Genomic DNA, 18,974 nt, shown 5'->3' with positions numbered 1-18,974 from the left:
TGTTGGGTTGTTCAAATTACATAACATTTATATTTGAGTCCATATGTATAAAGAAGCACTAAATGGACACACCATACAGACCCTGCTCCCCCACATGCTCCAACAGGAGAAGGTGACATGGTACAACAATAAAATATCACCATAAATCCAGTAGGTTTATTCCAGGCACGTTTTATGGTGCTTCCTTAAACCTGTGCTATCACCTCTACAACCCTGTTGTTAAAGGAATTACAGCAGACACAGTTAAGCATGATGATCTATGGGGTCATGTAACTTATACAGCGGTGAACATACCTTTTGTGCAGCATTATACTGAGCCCCCTATCCTACATTTGCCTCAGTCTCGACAGTCACACTAGACTGATCCTCTTTTCCAACAGATGGCGCTTGTTATGAGCTCTGATATGAAACCTCAAATCATGACACAAACGCACATGGCATTATGAGGACACCCAAACCTGTCATTAAATTTGAGCTTTATGGACAGCTCGGTTATTGGTCTAATTACAGCTGTCAAGCAATTAGGATTTAAAAGGTGAAAATCTGCAGCCAGCAGGCATTAGTCCTGCTGCACTGCTCTGCACTGAAGAGATCGCGCTTTTATTTTATGGAAATTAGCTGCAGTGGTATTTTTAGATGGAAATAAATGTAATCTTGACAGTATAGAAAATAAGGCTTCAACGTTGAGCAGGCCAATAGAGGCTTTATGGTCAGTTTTGATTCTAGTTTGTGACACCATCAGACGGATCAAGTTGTTAATATTGCAGATACTCGGCTCCGACGGCGCAGCAGAACAGACACACACCAGGACGTAGTTCAGAAGCCCCACTGTTCACAGAAAACTGACACAGCCCCCTGTGTGAAATAAACTCTGATAATATCGGTTTTAACGCGGGTAATGTCAAACAACGAGCGCGGCGGACCAACCTTGGCGACTGCATGGGCTCTTTCTGCGACTCTGGAGTTCTGCAGGAACCCGGAGGACGAGAGGAAACGGACTCCTGAAAAATCTCCAACCCCGGTCCGAGCACGTCTCGCGCGTGTCACAGTAATCCGAAATCCAACGCACCCAGCGGCTTTCTGAGCGTGAATTCCGCCAATGTGTGCATGGTGTCCGCCGATCACGTCCCCCAAGTCTGCTCTGCGGCGAAACGAAAGTGCGTTCAGCTGCTCTAGTTCATTGAAGCGGCCACTTCTCGCGCCCGGCGGACTAAGATCTCTCGAGCCATCGCTTAACTCGTCTGCCCATCAATCGATCGGAAAGGAGGCATTATGATAGATGAAGTCCAGTAATTGCTGTCATCCGGGCGGTAAATCCAAATTGTTAGTTATAGTCGTCGTACGGGAGGAAAACCCCGGGGGCAGTGCTGCTGCCGCCGCCGCCGCCGCCGCTGCTTATGTCCCGATCCGGTGTCTGGATGTTGTGAACTGGCTAGTTATAAAGTGTGAGAGAGACAATGATCGGCGCAGCGTGACGCCGCTGGGAGCCCCGAGCCTCATCCGCGAACCCCCTTTCCTCTGCAAGTAGTGGAGAGAGTAGGAGTCCGAGCAGGTCGCAGCTGCATTGACGAACAAGCCAGAAATGAGCTGTACAGTGTGTCTGTTTATTACAGCGATTGGAACGAACCCTATATACTGTGAGTTCCGTTCCAAGTTGCATCAAATGTTGTTTCCCTAATAGAAAGTAAAAATATAAGCCCTGTTTATCGCATCTCACAATAGTGACTCCTGTTAGGATTTGGCTAAAAGCTGAACCTAGAGACTTGTTCTAGATAAAATTACTCGACTGCTCCCTGTAGACATTGCAATATTTCCACCACTGGTTGTCAAGTAACAAGCCCAGTGTCAGATCCGCACCCCGACAACCATTAGTAGTTCCTCGTCTTCGCAAATCACAGGTTGGAAAAAGACAAATCCATAATAATCAGGATTTAATGGAGGATCGGATGGAGAAAACACTTTGCAGTCGGGAGGAGGGGGGTGGGGAGTGCTCAAAGGCAGAGAGGCTGCACCTGTGTTTTAGGATCAGACTGCATGCAGGAAAATACCACCACAGCCCCCCACCCCAAACCCTACCCCACCCCCTTCCTCCCCAGCTTTTCAAGCCTCACTTCTAACAACATAACTGGTTCTCTCTGCTCCAGTTTCCCACTGTGAAGGAAAATCCACCACACCAGGCACTAAAGAGACCAACAACATTTGAGTGAACCCACACAATAGCCAGCTCAGTGTTCAACTTGATCATTTACATGCACAGGCTAACGTAAGTGAGGTCTAAAAGTGTAATTTCACTTTCAGTACTGCTCTAGAGTCTTCGGCATGTTGCTAGCGCCGAGCTGTCACGTCACATCATCCGTTCGTGCATCCAGCAAGGAACTGACCCCTGTAATCCACTCGTTTACTATCGCAGCCCAGACCTGACCGCTCCAGATGGCCACTGAGAGGCAGCATATTTTACATGGATGTAACAGAAGAGCATAAAAGAGTGACACCCCGGTGTGAAAGAATGGTTTTGGAGGTGCCGGATGCTGGCCCCAGCTCAAACACAGCTGGTGCACACCCTGGCTTGCTGGGGCATTATAGTGAGTTAACACAATCGACCTTCTATACATTATTAAACCACATTCATGTATTTTTGGAGCCTCCCTTTGGCTTTTTGCTGCTTGGGCTTCATTATAGTGATCACAGTCCACCATGTAAAAATTTTAGCAACAAAACACCACATCCAGTATTATTTGCCCTGGGGGCATTCTTTGATTTTTCTCAATAACCTTTGAGTTAGTCTGCTGTAAAAATCTGCCTCAGCAAATAAAACAGAAGCTACACTATATATATGTAGAGTGGAAGAATTGCTGCAAGATTTATGCAATAGGCGTTATGATAAGCCACAGAGGGATGCGGAGGAGGCATTCAAACCTTTACTATCTTGTGATTTCTTCTCATCATCACATGCTGCACTTCCCCACTATAGGATCAGGCTCAAAAGTTCACCGTTTTCATTTTTTCAGAGGATAATAACTTCAGCTGCATTGACCTGGTTTCGCTTTCTGTCTTTTAGTTGTCAGTCAAAGCTTTCTGTCTCAGCCCAGATTAATTCAGGTCTGTGAAAAGAAATGATTAGACCATTGTAGAACTTGAGATCTTTTTTCTCATGTCATTGAAAAGGAAATGGCTCAACATCTGTTGGGAGTCAACGTTATTATCAAAACATGTGTGGGACTGGTCATCCACCGCGGTATTTCTGAGTCAGACATGGATTAGTAAACATCATATGCTCTTTCTGACCTTCCAGTAGCCTTCTGGGCTCCTGCAGCATGACAATTAGCTTGTGACAGCGCGTCATGCTTCGTTTTTTCCTCTGGTGTCACACTGCCTTCACAAAGATTTGACAGGGCAATTTGAGATACACAACCTCTGAAATCATGTATCGCCTGAAAAACCCACAGCTGGGTAAATAATTTCAACCAAAAAATACAAAACCTTCCCCAGCTCAGTTGTTTGTGTTGTGAGGAATTGTCTTATATCATTAGGTTTAGAATTTTTAATCAGAACTCATCATCAAAGAACTTTTACATTTCTTTATGAAATAGTGAAATTATTAACAAAAACAAATACTGGTAGCTTTAATCTACATGTATGAAGTGGTCATTACTACCCTAATTTAGTCCCCTCATCAGTTTTATTCTATTTGAAATTATTAATTAACAGTTATTAAGGCAACATATTTTCAGCACATATATTATTTTCCACCATGTAATAACATGGTGTGTACTAGTATGATTTTTGGACCTAAAGTAGGACAGCGGCTGACATTTGATATGACCTGACTGTGGGAGTAATATCCGTTTCACATAGGAACTATATATATATTCTCTTCAGTGTGTAATCTTTTTTGGTGAACTAAATCACATCTTGACATTTTCAAATGCATTAAATATGACTGAAGAGCAGAATGTGGAGTTACAACCGATGTGTCCTGTTACTGCCAAATGGTGTGTTCTTTAAAATGCTATTACATAAGAAATATATCAGCAAGAGTCGGTTTGGTATTCAGTAAAAATACAAATAGAATGAGGTTTCTATTTCATGTACACGGTGGTGTATCCAACAGCATTGTCTTTAATAATAAGGTGTGAGCGTGAATACAAAAAAGTCTATTAGAACGTGATACGATGGGTTCAGGCACTGTGTGAAATTACTGCCACAGTCAGTAACGATATGAATGCAGCGAGCTTGCAAATTGGCCTGTTTGCACACACAGAGGAATGAGCTTGAATGTGCAAACCCTCATTACAGAATCTCCTTTCTAATTTAAAGCAAAGAAGGTGAGTTTCTCCTTGTTTCTTTTAAACCCACACTGCAGTCCAGCGAGAATTATGCGCACTGTTTAATTCCAGACATAGACTGAACTAGACAGAGTGTGCAGCGACGGTGAGACAAACAATTAGCGACGCTGCTAAAGAGAACCGATGTCAGCGAGAGACACAACACATCAAGCCAAATTTTAGGGAGGAACATTAGTGGATGAATAACTATTTTAGACCGTGAATGATCATCACAGTTTTGCCCCTGACAGGGTTTCAAAATGATGTTGGTGAGCAGCCATGACTCCATTAGCATACAAGATATCATAAGTGCATGCAAAAATGAAGCTTATCTCAGTAAAACAGCTGCTGTTTTAATTTTACTGTCTCTGAAATTCTGTGAAAAAACTGGAACAATAACTGAATATTCAGCTCCCAACGATAAAAGATAGATGAGATTCATGTGCATGTAAAAATGCCTTTTTGGCAGTTTATAGTAATTACAGCAATTGATTTCTAAAATAATACAAATATTTGTATGTGCCTGTCTTTTCATTGTGGTTAAAACAATTAAGGCCCTTTCTGTTTTGCATTTTACCATCTCATAGAAACAATGGGAGCACATTTAAGACTATTACGTGATTATAAAATAATATGAATTACATGTATTCTTAGGACAACGGATTAAGGATTTACATTTGTCCCATTCCAGCTGATATATTGTATCTCTGTGTTGCAGAGATGCAACACTAGACACCTCTGTGTCCATGAATAGCTCCTAACAGAACCAGTATTTCTCCTAACTCTAGTTAGCTACCCTTGACCCGTGTAAATACAGACTGATGGTGAGAATACCATGCGGATTCACAGTGTCCAGCCGTTTGTGTAATGTACATTTAAATGTGAATGCCACCGACAGTGTGGGGATTTGCTGTTGGAAAGCAGGCAGTCAGTCTGAATTCTTCACAGCTCTTTTATGTGCTGGCTTCTTCTGCTCGGTTGTTGAACTTTACTAGTGTCCTGCAGTGTTGGCCTGTGTGCACAGCTGCAGGGGCTTCATCCTGCCCTCCTTTTGTCCTGTCTTGTCACAATAGCCGCAATGAAAAGCTCGGGTTTTTGCAGGTGCAAGCAAATTATTGGCAGCCCAAAATCACTCTGCGGCATTTTTACACCGGCGTTTGCGGGGAGACTAGTTGGCTTTTTAAACATCCTGGTGAAACTGAAGCATGCAGCGTTCGGGGTTCTCTTCAATTTTTATACTGCATAAATCAGTCTGTATGTTGCTTGTAAAAACATCACAAGTCCAATAGTACTACCTAAAATAATTTGTTCTGTACCCAATAAATCTTAAGCATAATAGCACTGTTGGGTCACCTTTAGCCTCAGCTGTTTTAAGCTCTGTCTTTATTACTTGGACCACACACATTAAAGTTATCCAGCCAAGATAGGTGCTCCTACAAACCCCACAAATTGCTCCATTTCACATTTTATTGCAGTAACTCGTTCACATTTTAAATTTTTCACTGAAATAAGACCATTATTGAACAAATGACAAAGTTTAGAGTCTTTTAAGATATTGTAGATATGTCTGTACTGTAGATGTCATTTTCAGTATAATTCGACAGGCCATTTATCACAATTTTGCTAGCAAGTTGCTCGATAAAATCTTAGCACAATCTATTCAAAAGCGCAATTTTATCCTTGGCTGATGAAATGAAATAAATTTGCAATTCAGAGGCCTAGAAAAAGATCATTTCCATTCTGAAATATTAATAGTCTCCTTAAAACTGTTGAACAGTGGAATTCAGCGATCGTCCTGCAGCTCCTTAAGAGGTGTCTCCTCAGCAGACCAAAGAATTTCCTATTCAATGGTTAATATTAGGAAAGCTCATTGTATTGTAAGTGCAGACAGCAGGGCCAGAGTGGTGTATGTCATCCACGCTCATAACAGTGCGGCCTTGTAGTTCTCTCCATCTTTGTAGTGTGCTGTGGTTCATTAATGAGCTGTGGAAATGTCAGCGCTTTGGGTTCAGATTAATTGAAGAGCCCATGGACGTCTAATTACAGGAAAAAGACTTACTCCCCCACCCTCTGAGACAGTAGACCTTTCCCCTGGGCTAAATGATTCTTTTATTGATCGTTAAATGTAAAACGATACTGTAATTTCTCTGTCTGGGCTGTAGCAGCAAAAGCAGGTTAATTGAATGAGACCCTAAAAGAAAAAAGAAAACACTGGTGCTGAACAAGCTATAAAGTGTTGATTTGATATGTATATGGCTTAGCTTGCGGATTGTGCTTAATATGAAACAAGGTTAATTAGCAGTAAGTAGAGCAGGTGTGGAGCCCCACAGACTGTGATCTCGGAGGGCACGGCCAGGGTCCTGTGACGAGGAGAGGAGGTGTTTGGTCAGGTGTTTGTGGAGCAGTGCGATGCTGACGGAGACTGTTGATGTTTTACTGACGGCTCTTCTTAGCTAACGCCTCACACCTCATGACTCCCCTCAAAAGTTGTCAAACAGGAGGAGACCCGGGCCCCTCTCAGTAAAAAAAAAATCCCAGTGGCGGAGCCAAAATAACATCAGTGAGTCATAGTTGCCTTCAGGCCACGTTGACTTTATCTCTTCTGTCTCAACACGCCGGCTGGTCCTCTTACCGCTAAGTTTAATTAAAACAAGAGAAGGAGTCACCACATATTTAACCCCGTCGTAATGTGTCTGTACAAGTGTACAGTAAGAAAAATGAAATGAAATGGACATTCTGTCTGGTTTTCTTTGTGGTTTGTGTAAAGTCTGCTCAATGTGTGTGAGTTATAGGCTGAGATTTATATTATGTGCCACTTAAGGTGCCATTATTGTGAAAAAGTACTATTATTAAGATTTATAACCCCAACTCACCCTCAACTAGCAATAAAATCTCATTTTATATGGAAAATGGTTCCATTGAATGGTAAGTTGATAACGTTTTTTTCCCGACTGATGTTGGAAATGTCTAGTTCAGTCAATATGTCTCTACTCGCCCAGATATTACCTACATTTCCCTTTGTTTGTGCCAATCTAAGCAAAGTGAGAAAGAATCGTACTGTACCCTGGGTGTTGGAAATGCAGTCGTTTGACAAATGACATAATGGGTAAAGAAGGTTCCCTTTTATAAAAGTCTATCACGTCTAGATAGACACTTACTGTAACTATCAGGACGTGTAAATGCCCTAAACCTTTTTGCTGCATAAAGACAAAAGAAAGCAGACTAAGCAATAAACTTTAATACCAAATTATTCCACTTGTTTCGAAGCTGTACTGAGAAATGTTCAGTAACAGACACACGGTAGAAGGAAAATAAAGCTCAGAGCTTCTTTTTAACAGCACGCACTGTTCCTGACCTGTGCAAGCAGTGTAACACTGAGATGCCAAATTGGTTTTGAGGGAAGGAAAGGCATGTAGGTACAGTACCAGGGAATATCTGTGACACATTATGTGTTAGCATATGCCTCACACCGTTGGTTAAAGGGAGTAAAACAACACAGACACATCAAACGGTGTTTCTGGAGCTAGCAGGCAAAAAATATTTCCAATGTCTTGTTCTTAGAGAGCACAGATTCCTCAGTCCTGATGGAGGAAGTCCAATTTACACTGTGAACCACAGTTGGCAGGTGGCATCTCAGTATTTAAAGCTCAAAGTTGTGCTGGTTCATCGTCTGTCGACTGGAAGCTGTCAACAATCCACTTAGCACGTGGCTATTATGTCCAAAATCCTGATAGGAACTGGAGCTGCCTCTTCATCCTTACGCGAGGTGTAAGGAGGCAGGACAGTCTGAAAATGAGCTTGTCACACTCCGAGCTGCACTTTGAAAAGTGAGGGACTGGTTCTTGTGGACTAACAACAAACTAATGTCCTTTGAAGATTTAGACCTGATTAAATCTCCTGAGCCACTAGCAAAACTTGGTACAAACTGAAAAAGCCAGTAGCAGCACAGGTGAAGCAGAGCTGGTGATAGATTTCACAATAATATATTATATATAGGGAGGAATAAACATGCTCTGCCTGTTTCCTCTAAATAGAAAAGCATACCTGGATGAGGTCAAGGGCCAGTTCGCTTCCACAGCCTCAGGGCCTGTTAAAAGTCTGGCAACGTGGAATGATTTTAATAAGCTCTTTAAACAACTTTTAAACCAATTCTAGACTTTTGTCAACATTTAGGATAATTTTCAGACATTTTAAAAACCAACAATGGCATCTGAAGTGCGCAAATGTGTACATTATATCACATCAAATTCTAGTATACATGGAGAAAAAGACAGATTTTTCAATTGGGTGCCAATATATTGTTGCAGCAGATGATGCAATTCACACAAAAGAAAATGGTTTGATGCATTTGTTTGAAAACATTCCTGTTTCCATCTTGTTTGTACACAGATCTGCTCCGCCTCAGTTTTTCACGTCTTCTGAAGAGAACACTATTAGGGTTGTATTTCAATATTTTGGCCTATTTTTAAATGATCGCATTCTTGCTCAATTTTCTTTATGATGACACCTTAAGGATTTAAGTCATTCATAATAATTATGAAGACATTTACCTTCAGGAATATTTGAATAAATTACCAATTATTTAGTTTTATGACCTGCTTGAAATTACTGTTCAACCTCAGTTTTCTCATTAGTGAAATAAATCATCTCTCCACCTAATGTCAGACTCTGAAGATTTGTTCGTGATTAAAACACATAATCATTTTCTGTTTCCCTTCATCTAGGGGAGAATATGAAGGTATGTCCAGCCTGGTCTCGACAACCACATGCTAGCGTTACCAGCTAGCAGCAGCTGGAGTGTTAATCGAAGAACAATCCGTAGCCAAGTTAGTTTGCAGGCTAGCGTGGGAATAGATATGTTGTTAGTCTGCTAACGGTGAGATGTGATTTGAAGCAGATTTTATGGAGATTTTGTTTCATTACTTATAGTTTTGTTTTAGCTAAATAAAAAACAGGCTTCGTCTTTAACTGCATTGAAAAAGGCAAATGCTCCTTTTCATATGGCAAAATGACTGCTTTGCCTCAGCACAGAGGATGCATAGTGTTTTGGGTTACTTTTCCAGATGGCTGACACATGTTCATTTGCTTTGCAGCTGCTATCAGTCTCTTTTTCACAGTAAGGTGATCTGCACTTGTGATCCCAGCTGTATCTTTGCAGCAAATTCCAGGGTATCAGCATTCAAACACTCAGCGTCTTTCGTCTAAGACCCAACTTTACATCATTGGAAAACACCACCGCACCTCACATGCAGTGCAGAGAAGACATATGTGAAAGAACAAAAAACAAACACACAATATCACACAATCATGGTTATTATTATTTAGACCTGCTTATGCCTACTTGCGGGTGTCTTTCTGACACATTTGCATTACCATGAGTAAGTGCAGGAAATGAATAGAGAATTCTCAGCCAGTCAGTGCAGCCTACGCAGTAGAAATTTAAAATCACTCTGCCATTTTAGATAAGAAACGCAATTTCTGTCAGATGCAAGAGCCAAGAATTCCTCCTTACAAAACCTGGAGGATATGCTTGTCTTTGTCTAACAGTATTGACTGACAGTATTGACGACGTTTCTGAGAAGATTTAAAGCCGCCAAGCTGACAGCAGCTTTGCCTTTATTTTGTATTGCTTAAATTCAACTAATAAAATGCCCACAAGGCTCATTTACTTTATTCTGAGTTACAGGGAATTTTATGTTCTTCTGCTTTTTGTCTGTCTCTCTGAATCTGCCTTTCTTTTGCATGTGCCTACATACACTTACTATTCCCACAATATTTGCTACGTATTCACCAAGCCTTTTTTTTACGCCTGTGAATCTTCTGTCACAATGAAGCAGGCTGACAAAGAACTGAAGCCCTGGTTTCACAGAGGCAACTGTCAGCCAGCATATAGTTTTTACACAATGGAAGGTAGAAAAAATGGTCTAAAGCATCCAGTTGGAACCATGCAGAAAAGGCTCAAATAAAACCTGGCAAGGAAGACTTAGACAGATACAGAAAGCATGAAGGGTGCATGAAAAGGGAGCTGGACGATCCAAAGCTGAGCATAGACAGGTCTCACAGCGATCTACAGTGCCAATGACATCCATGCAACTGGATTCTCGCGTTTAGCAATGCAACTGAAAGCAAAGCAAATACACAGGAGAGAAAGGTTTTCTTGGCGTCGACGTTAGGAATCGTCCATTATAATGACAGCCATGCATGCAGTGACAACATCAGTCTATTCTTGCTTAATCAGGGCTTTCATGCCGTGTTTGAACTCTTTTTAATTTTCCCTTTTCTCATGCTCCTCTTGGAAACACACATCACAGGCTGATATACGATCAAGCAGAGAATAACGCATCGTCCATAAAACTGTGAGAACAATTCATTTAGTGGACGGTTAAAAGCTTTAGAAGTCACAGACAGAATCTCAAACACAACAAATAAGACTAGATCCTGGGATAAAGATGCTTCGTTTCAGAGTTGAACTTGTTTCTGCTGTATTTGTCTAACTGCCTCAACGCGGTTCAGAGGGCATTAATCCTTCCCAGCGCTCACACAGGTTCTATTAACCTCTGGGTTGTAGCATAAGTGTGCAAAGCTGATTGAACCTGATGGCTCATGCTGTTCTTTGGTTAAAAAACACTTAGAAACAACTGGACGCCCTTTGTGCACAGATGTGAGCTCAGTGCTAGAGCCTTTAACTTGTCAGGCTAGTTAAATTATATTCTATCGGTACTGGTTTGATAAAAAGACCCTTTGCATTGTTGGTTGAACCATGTACAATCATAACAACTTGCTATGTGTGTGTATTGCACATTAAACTCACTGACACGATCCGCTTCTGCCGACTTTCACCAACATTACTTTCACTTCCTTTCTCAGACATTTGCCAGTCGTTAAAGATGTTAGGGTTTATATATATATATATATATATATATATATATATATATATATATATATATATATATATATATATATATATATATATATATATATATATATATATATATATATATATATGTTTATATATATATATAAAAAAAGGGAAGCTCTGGTTTTGAATGTCTCGCTCTGTGGCTGCACCATATCTTCTCTGGTAATCCTTGACACAAAGCCTGGATGAGCTGCACCTTTGTATGTGTCAAAACGGCCGGCTTAAAGAACAGGCCCCAGCATGCACGGCTCCTCTCGAAGTAGCAACGCGGTGGAAACTTAGCTGACACTGAGAACATCTACGGGGATATAGAGCAGTAATGCCAGAAGGGCTGAGAACACATCCATGCAGTATGTACACATAAACACAAGCCCACAAGAACAATACAACACATATAGTAAACATCTGGGAATGTTATTATCTACAGTACATGCTTTGCACTTTTCTCTTGCAGTACATAATCTAGTTATGCCAGCAATGGTAACATTTATTTGATTTTACTGGCAGACAAAGGATTGAGTTAAGTGAGTACCAGTATTTTAAGGCTTTTTTACTTTACACATCTATTTCATACATATTATAAATTTAACCATAAATGTTTTACTCCACTACAGATGGTAGTTAAATTACAGCAGTGTTTTTTTCTAGCCACTAATGTGATTTCTCTTTTTTAAAAATAGGAGATAACTTCATTTAACAAATGATGATTACTCTGCTGTCATATTTACTATTCTCTGTGATGCATTTAGATTCCTAATGATATATTTACTGGCATAATCACTATTTTGCTTGTTTGTAACTGCTTAAGGGCAGAGTATTTGACTAGAAATATACTTCATTCAGCATGTTTATGTTTGGAAAACTTGTATATGATTCAGACTGTGCAGCTGTGGCTGAGTTGGCAGACTAGTCATGCATGAACTCCAGGACTGGTGGTTAGATTCCCAACCCATAGCCACATGCCTTAGTGTCCTTGGTCAGGACACCAAAACCCTGTGTTGGTGCCAGCATCTATGTGCAGCTGTCCAACTACAATTCCCCCCACTGAGATCAATAAAGTGCTTGAAAAAAGCACTGCCAGCAGGGCAGAAATACACACTTTTTCAAGCTTTTCAGCGTACCTTGTCCTTCTAACCACATCAATTATTTCTGCTTGATTAGCAAGTTTGAAATAGTTTCATTTATTATAATTTCAAAACGTCGTCTTCCTTGCTGGGTGTAGTGGAGAGCAGCAAAGCAGAGCGGAGCAGGGAAATGGAAGCTACAGCAGCTTCTTGTTGCAAGTTGTCCTGTTGTTGGACTTACTTTAAGGTGGCTGGAGCTTTAAGTACATTTTTATTACTGTCTATGTCTGAGATCGGTAGTTTAGAGTCAAATAGATAGATAGTAGTAGTATGTAGTGTCTATAAGTCTATAATAACCTCTCTCACCTAAGAATGAGCCTAATAGTTTTACAGCTAACAATATTTGACATCATACTGTATTCAGAAAACTGTGTCCAGGTCCAAACGAGAACTTGGGGACTGGAAACAATCATCCCTAGTAATGTCCAATGGCTCCAGAGGCCAACTAGAGAAACCTCCCTCTAGTCTTAGCACGAACCTTTATCTATTCTACCCCACGTATGCTATTGTGGAGTGTAAGCTGGCGTTTTCATTAACACCGTCATGTTTTTCGGAGCTCCCGGAGGCGAACCCGTTCTGGCAGCCCGGAGCAGGATCAGGCCAACCACCTGTCATCTTATTTCTGCACATGGCTTCTTTGTCAAGCACTCCTTCACATTCCTCCCTGTGCCCCACGCGGCACCTGTGAATGGCTCGCCCATTGCCATCACAGCTGTCATGCTCACCCTTACTGTTAATTAAAGCGATAGCCATAAGAAAAAAGCCTTTTTGCCTTAACAGTTGGGTGTTTAATAGAACCAGTGTAAGACACAATGTTGGAGAATATTTTCTGGTGCATGTCATGCAGAGTGATGTCAGTGAACAGCTGTGTACTGAATTTATATCAGCTGTGTGTAGTGTAGAATTTAAGTCTGACGCTCGTTGATCAATAACTGGCAGAATGTCCATAATGTGACGTTTATGTTGAAATTTTATTGAACTCAAATGCCAAACATTCATTTATATTTGTTTTTACCATAAGTTAGTGCTGCAGTGGTTAATAGATCGTGGATAAAGCAGTAAGTGAGTGATTAATAGATTATTTTACAAGGCATTAAGCAAAAAATATCAAACATTCTATCTATAGTTTTGTACATTTAGAACTAAAACACTTGGAGCTTAATTTGAAAATAACATTCATCTGTAGCTCTAGTAGGTGTACATGATATTGGATGGAAAAAGAACTTCACACACTTGGAGTTTATTGAGCTTTTTCCAACACGTCGAGTCTCCAGATGATGCAGACACAAACCAGCTACAGCACAACGAATTAAACACAAATGTGCAACGTCTCCTTAGCTATTGGAGCAGTGTCAACTTCATTTCTGGGGACTGTTGTTCCAAGAAAGTTGTAACAGTCAGCACAATAAGATCTACTCAAGCCCTAAAAGTTCATTTAGAGGTGAACACAAGCACAAGCGTGCTTTGTGAATCATTACCTATAGACTTTTAGTAAACTTAAAAATAAGGGTTTGGTAAAAATCTCCTAAAACAAAAACAATGTAGCCACTGCATAGAAATATTTGCAAAATCAGTAAAACTTAAAACCTCACTGACATCACTTAATAAGCCTGAACAGACTCATTCGAAGTCTTTCTTTTTAAACGAAGAACAAAATTGAGCAAGAGCCACAATTAGAGAAGAGAAGCCTAAAGAATTTGGCCACGTTATGATTTGTATTCAAAGCTCTCCCTTCACATAATCCTCATCTGGGGGTTAGATATGGTGTCTGTAGATTCACCTCATTATTCTGCTCTGGCTCGGCCTTCGCAGATCGACCTTTGATCCATCTCTTAGTGCTAATTGCGTGCTCAAAACACAATCAGGATGTCAGCAACAAAATAATGCTTTCTTATATATGTATTTTCATATAATTAAATATGTTCTGTGCCGCACAAATTGGATGAATTAACACAACAACCCTTGAGTGCAATGCATTATTCATGTCTGCGACAGTTGAACCTGTCCTCATGAAAGGCCTCAAAATTATGTTTAGAAGAAATGGACTCTAGGATTTTTGGTGCTCTCTCCTTTTCCCTGCTTAAACTCAGAGTGACCGACTTTGATGTTTTGTAGAAAGTGTAAATGGCAGCAGGGTTGAATGAAGCAGCTGGGTATCACTGTGTGACTGACTTCTCTTTTCATTTTTGAGCACCAGTATCCAAGCACGGCTCCAGCTATGGATACAGCGTGTGATCCGTGCTCTCAGACACTGTCAGGCCTCGAACGTATTTAAGAGATGTTGTGTTTTGTGGTTGTAACTCGTTGTAACAGTTATTATCCTAATATGACCGAACATGAACAACGGAGTAGGAAAGACTTTAAATTGGACTAATGTTTTATAATAGTAATCCTCGACCAAATTAGGCCGTAATGAAGCTTGCTTTTGCTGAATAGAAGCAGTGTTTTGTTCAGCTGACACAGAACGAGCCTGTTGCTGAAGGAGCTGCTGAAAAAACCTCCGGTTTTTGAAATGCCCCCATTCAGACCAAAGGAAAAGGATTTTTTTTCCCAAGCCCAGTGTTCTCACACTTGTGCTTGCATCTCAAGTAAACCTCCTATGGATTCTTAACTTCACAGAATGGCAGTGGGGGAGGGGTGGGGTGTCGGAGGGAGGGGGGAGGTTTGGCGGATTGTGTGCCAAACGGAGCGTTTTATAGAGATGCTGATTTCTTATTCACTGGTTCTCGGTAAGAACAGAAACCCGGTGGAATGCACATTCAAAGCTACGCTGCTCATTCAGGGCCCGGAATGCATCCGTGGCGTGTGAGCTGCAAAAGCGCTTCCCCGGTGGGAAAAGAGTGACCCCTCAAACCTCCTCCTGAAAAGACGTCTGCGGCGCTGGGGCCGCTGCGTGGAGCCTGGAGCCAGCGCCCGGTGCTGACGCGTCCTACCTGCACAGACAGGGTGAGAGTGAAAGCCCTCCTCAGGTGTTTACACCCGGCCCTCCTCTGCCTTCCCAGTGGAGCGAGGGAATAACAACACGAGTCCTGGGCACAAGCGCGGAAATGCGCTGTTGCTAGATCCTAATCAGACCATTCAGCGAAGGCACTGGCGACACATCGCGCCGCGCTCCCTCCTATTGCACACGTATTCCGAGGCATTTGTCCTCGTTTGGGTGTGCGGTAGATTACACTGAAGATGTTGTGAGGCATAAAGATCTCCCCAACAAAGCGCTGTCACACCTGATAAGCATCACAAAAACACCGGCTAAGTCCAAGGCGAGGTGCAGGGACTGAATGAGCGCATCAGATTTGACCGCGCTGCTCATTTCTACCAGCCATTTCTTCCTCATCTGAACTCACCGACAGCAAAGTGACTTCACAAAAGTAAACATGGTCTAACCTAAAAATAACATTTTGGACATTAAATTAAATATGAGCTGCACTGTTTATATTTTGAAGTAAGGGAGGCACACAGATACTGTAAAATTCCGATTGCAACAAGCACATGCATAAATAAAAGCCAGTTGCTGTTAATCTATACCCTGGCAGAGATGCCTGGATGTGCATTTATTTTCTTCCATTGCCTGACTCAAAGCCAGCATTATGCACGACTTGTGCCACATTTGGAAGAATTAGAGATTATCCACTGTTCCAGCTGACAGGCCTGTTAAACAGATGTTGCAGTGGAGACAGATATCCTCAGCGGAGCGGAGCCAAGAATACCAACTGGATTTACTAGCTGCACTGATGGGCACATGGCATTTGATTTCATGTGTGTGACAAAGAGAGAAAATGCAGTGCACATGTTTTACAGTGGAACCGAGCGGCTGAACAACAGGGCAGCGAGCGGGCCGGTCCAGTCAGAGTAATGACAGCTCACTGGCACTGCTACAGAGAATTAGTTTCCTGGGTGACATTAGTATTTGCGGTGTGTTGTGCACTGTGGACAAATAGTCCATAGTTTAGGAAATGCTTTGTAGAGAGCCAAAGGTCAGGGCCTTGCCTCCTTCCCCCTCCTCCCAGATTGCCTTGTTTTCTTGCTGAGCACATGTGGTACATTTGCACTTAGAAGGTCTCGGCTTTGTTATATCCACTCCACACGGTACACATATTTTCAACATCCAGGTCCATGCACATTTACAGATGTGTATGTATTAATCAGTGTTATTTGAAGGTGAAATGTAACAGTCCCACACTTCATTATTGTATATAAATGTTGATTAATAACTTTACCTATAAATGAAAGATAGTATTTAAACACACGATGAATGACAAAATAATAATAAGTAAATATCATGTAAACACACCTTCAAAGATAAGGTTAATGTCTGTCAAATACTGTAAATTAATAAGCACTAATAGTGTCCTTGGCTTTTATGACATCATAGCCTACTATACGACATTGATTAAATGTTTACACAGGAGTTATAAATGTTAAATAGAGTAGGAAAAGCCTGGACTGAGTAAATATTTAATTTCTCATACACATCTGTAATGATCTTCAGCCTCATAATCATCGACTGCGCCAACAGTTTGTGGCTAATAAATTAGGTCTAGTGACCACAGATGTGGGTGTTGAACACAAACTGTAATTATTTATTAAGCCTCGTACACATTCTTTCAGAGTGGCAGTAATTATTCCTCTGATGGTTGAATATTGATTCCTCACCTTTTCGTTCCTGCTAGTTTATATTGCTCTCTAAATTAAGACCTCTGCATCTTTCTACTCCACAGTGAAATCCAGGATGCTGAGTCAGACCCATTCCACTAATGGACCAGGCAAAGCTGCTGATCGACTGCATCAGCCACAGGTGAGTGTTTTACAGATGTCACAGGCCATAACTGTCTATTTCAAATTCCATCTAATAGAAGTAGAACATTGTTTATAGGCATCATATTAAAACGCTTGACCCCTAAAACTAAAGGCTGTCCAGGTGTGGAGTGAGCACAGTGTGCTGCAGACTCATTCTATCCAGCTTTGTGTTGCTTTTTTTCAATATTTGAGTCTGGAGGAATAGGGAAGTGTGATTTTGTCAGCGTTGCCTATGTGGGTGGTCTCACACCAGGAACACTTGTTGTAGAAGACCACACTGAACATTCCAGCTGCTGCTTACCAGTCACTGATATATTAAGGTAGATGGAATGCATCCAGTGACATTTTATTATTGTTATAAATTATATTTCTAGAAACACTATAAAACACAATTGAACATACTTTGAGCAGATGACATGATTTTTCTTTCTGTACTCAGTTAAGCTAATTAAGGCAAGACACATTAGGAGGCAACATACAGAACATACAGTTTCTGCCGGTGATACCTGAGCGGCTGGAGCCTTCAGGCGGCCGCAGCATGAAGAGTTAACAGAGTGGATCACCACAGTGGATGTTTGTTCCGATAGAAAAGCCGCGTTGTTTGTGGACGACCAACTAATCAATTCAGAGACAACCATGGAGAAGGAAACTGCTTAAAGCCCCAGAGTGACATGCCAGACGGTTGCTAATGATTACAACAGTGCATATGGCAGCGCTTGGCAACTGGCACCCCAAAACACGGAGCAGAGAATAAGCCCTCGGGGCAGTCTCAGGCCTCTAATTGGGCTCTCACCAGTGACAGGCTTGGCTAAAACGGAGCACTGGTCAGATACAAACAGAAAGGAGAGAGAATGTTTGTTATTGTTAGAGACTGAGGAGAATGAAAGGTGGCCTCCTTTTGGAAGTACCTCTATGGGATTCATGCCAAACTGGAAAGATCCATCCGCTCCCAACAGAGACGCATGGCTGACGTTCAGACTGACAATGGTGCTCTTTGTTGAGACATTCCCGTACGGTTGATGATATTGTTTTGAGTTTTATTGTCTGCTCTTTTTGTGTGCAATAAACCCAGAAGAAGATAATGAAACCAATGTGCCTTTTGCAGAAAATGTAAGAATAACTGAAAACAGATATTGGCAAACGTACCTTCAGTTCTTGGATGCATTTTGTTGTGAGACGATTCCTTGAGACTCTTTCTTTGGGATGAACAACATACGAAGACGATGAAGTCACGTCACAGTGTTTTTGTGAGGAGACACAATAGAGTTTAAAGGCAGATAGACTGGCAACACTTAGGAGCAGTTACAGTCAAATCAGAAATATTTCACATGTACCATCACAACGTATAAATTAAAGCACGAAGGGCAGATTTCTGGCTGTATGTCATCATACTACATTCTGTAGGTAATTTATCGGCGCTCCGACCCTGTTAGTCACTACAGTTCAAAGTTAAAGCTAGAAGCTGGAGCACAGCGAGACACAAATGATCTATGCCTCCATAAGAAGGCATGGTGTCATAATCATTATAATGAAAAACAAACAGGCCTGTGGGGACTGTGCTGTTTTCTCTGCGGGGTTGAGGCCTGCTGGTGGCCGTCCTTCACACGTGCAGATCACTGAAATCCAGCGTGTGAAGCCCCGGTGAGGGAGCAACAGATGGCCCGACCCCGTACCTGTCAGGAGGCGTGAGGGGGAGCGGGGGGGGGCCACGGCGGAGCAACGGCGCACACTCAGACCTCCCACATTTGTTTGGAGCGGTGAAGTCATTAGCACAGAGTGTTTGTGATGTTTTTGCGAAGTGACGCAGTC

General features: G+C 41.6%; 1 protein-coding gene and 1 long non-coding RNA gene across 2 annotated transcripts in view; one reads left to right on the top strand and one right to left on the bottom strand.

The window, feature by feature from the left end:
* rgma (repulsive guidance molecule BMP co-receptor a) overlaps positions 1-1,970 on the bottom strand; it is an 11,096-nt gene extending 9,126 nt beyond the window's left edge. The window contains exon 1 of the mRNA XM_029152738.3: positions 928-1,970. Within this exon, the coding sequence (XP_029008571.1) occupies positions 928-941 (14 nt within the window). The 5' untranslated portion in view covers positions 942-1,970. The remainder of the gene's footprint in view (positions 1-927) is intronic.
* The window catches only part of LOC129604221 (uncharacterized), a 21,397-nt gene extending 2,423 nt beyond the window's left edge, over positions 1-18,974 (top strand). Inside the window, exons 2-4 of the long non-coding RNA XR_008694918.1 lie at positions 17,087-17,163; positions 17,358-17,485; positions 17,605-18,974. This is a non-coding gene — a long non-coding RNA (uncharacterized LOC129604221). The remainder of the gene's footprint in view (positions 1-17,086; positions 17,164-17,357; positions 17,486-17,604) is intronic.

The sequence above is a fragment of the Betta splendens genome, chromosome 6 (assembly GCF_900634795.4).
Source record: "Betta splendens chromosome 6, fBetSpl5.4, whole genome shotgun sequence".
NCBI classification, from domain to species: domain Eukaryota; kingdom Metazoa; phylum Chordata; class Actinopteri; order Anabantiformes; family Osphronemidae; genus Betta; species Betta splendens.
Note: the sequence above shows the minus strand (reverse complement) of the source record. Positions and strands in the feature narration are given on the sequence as shown.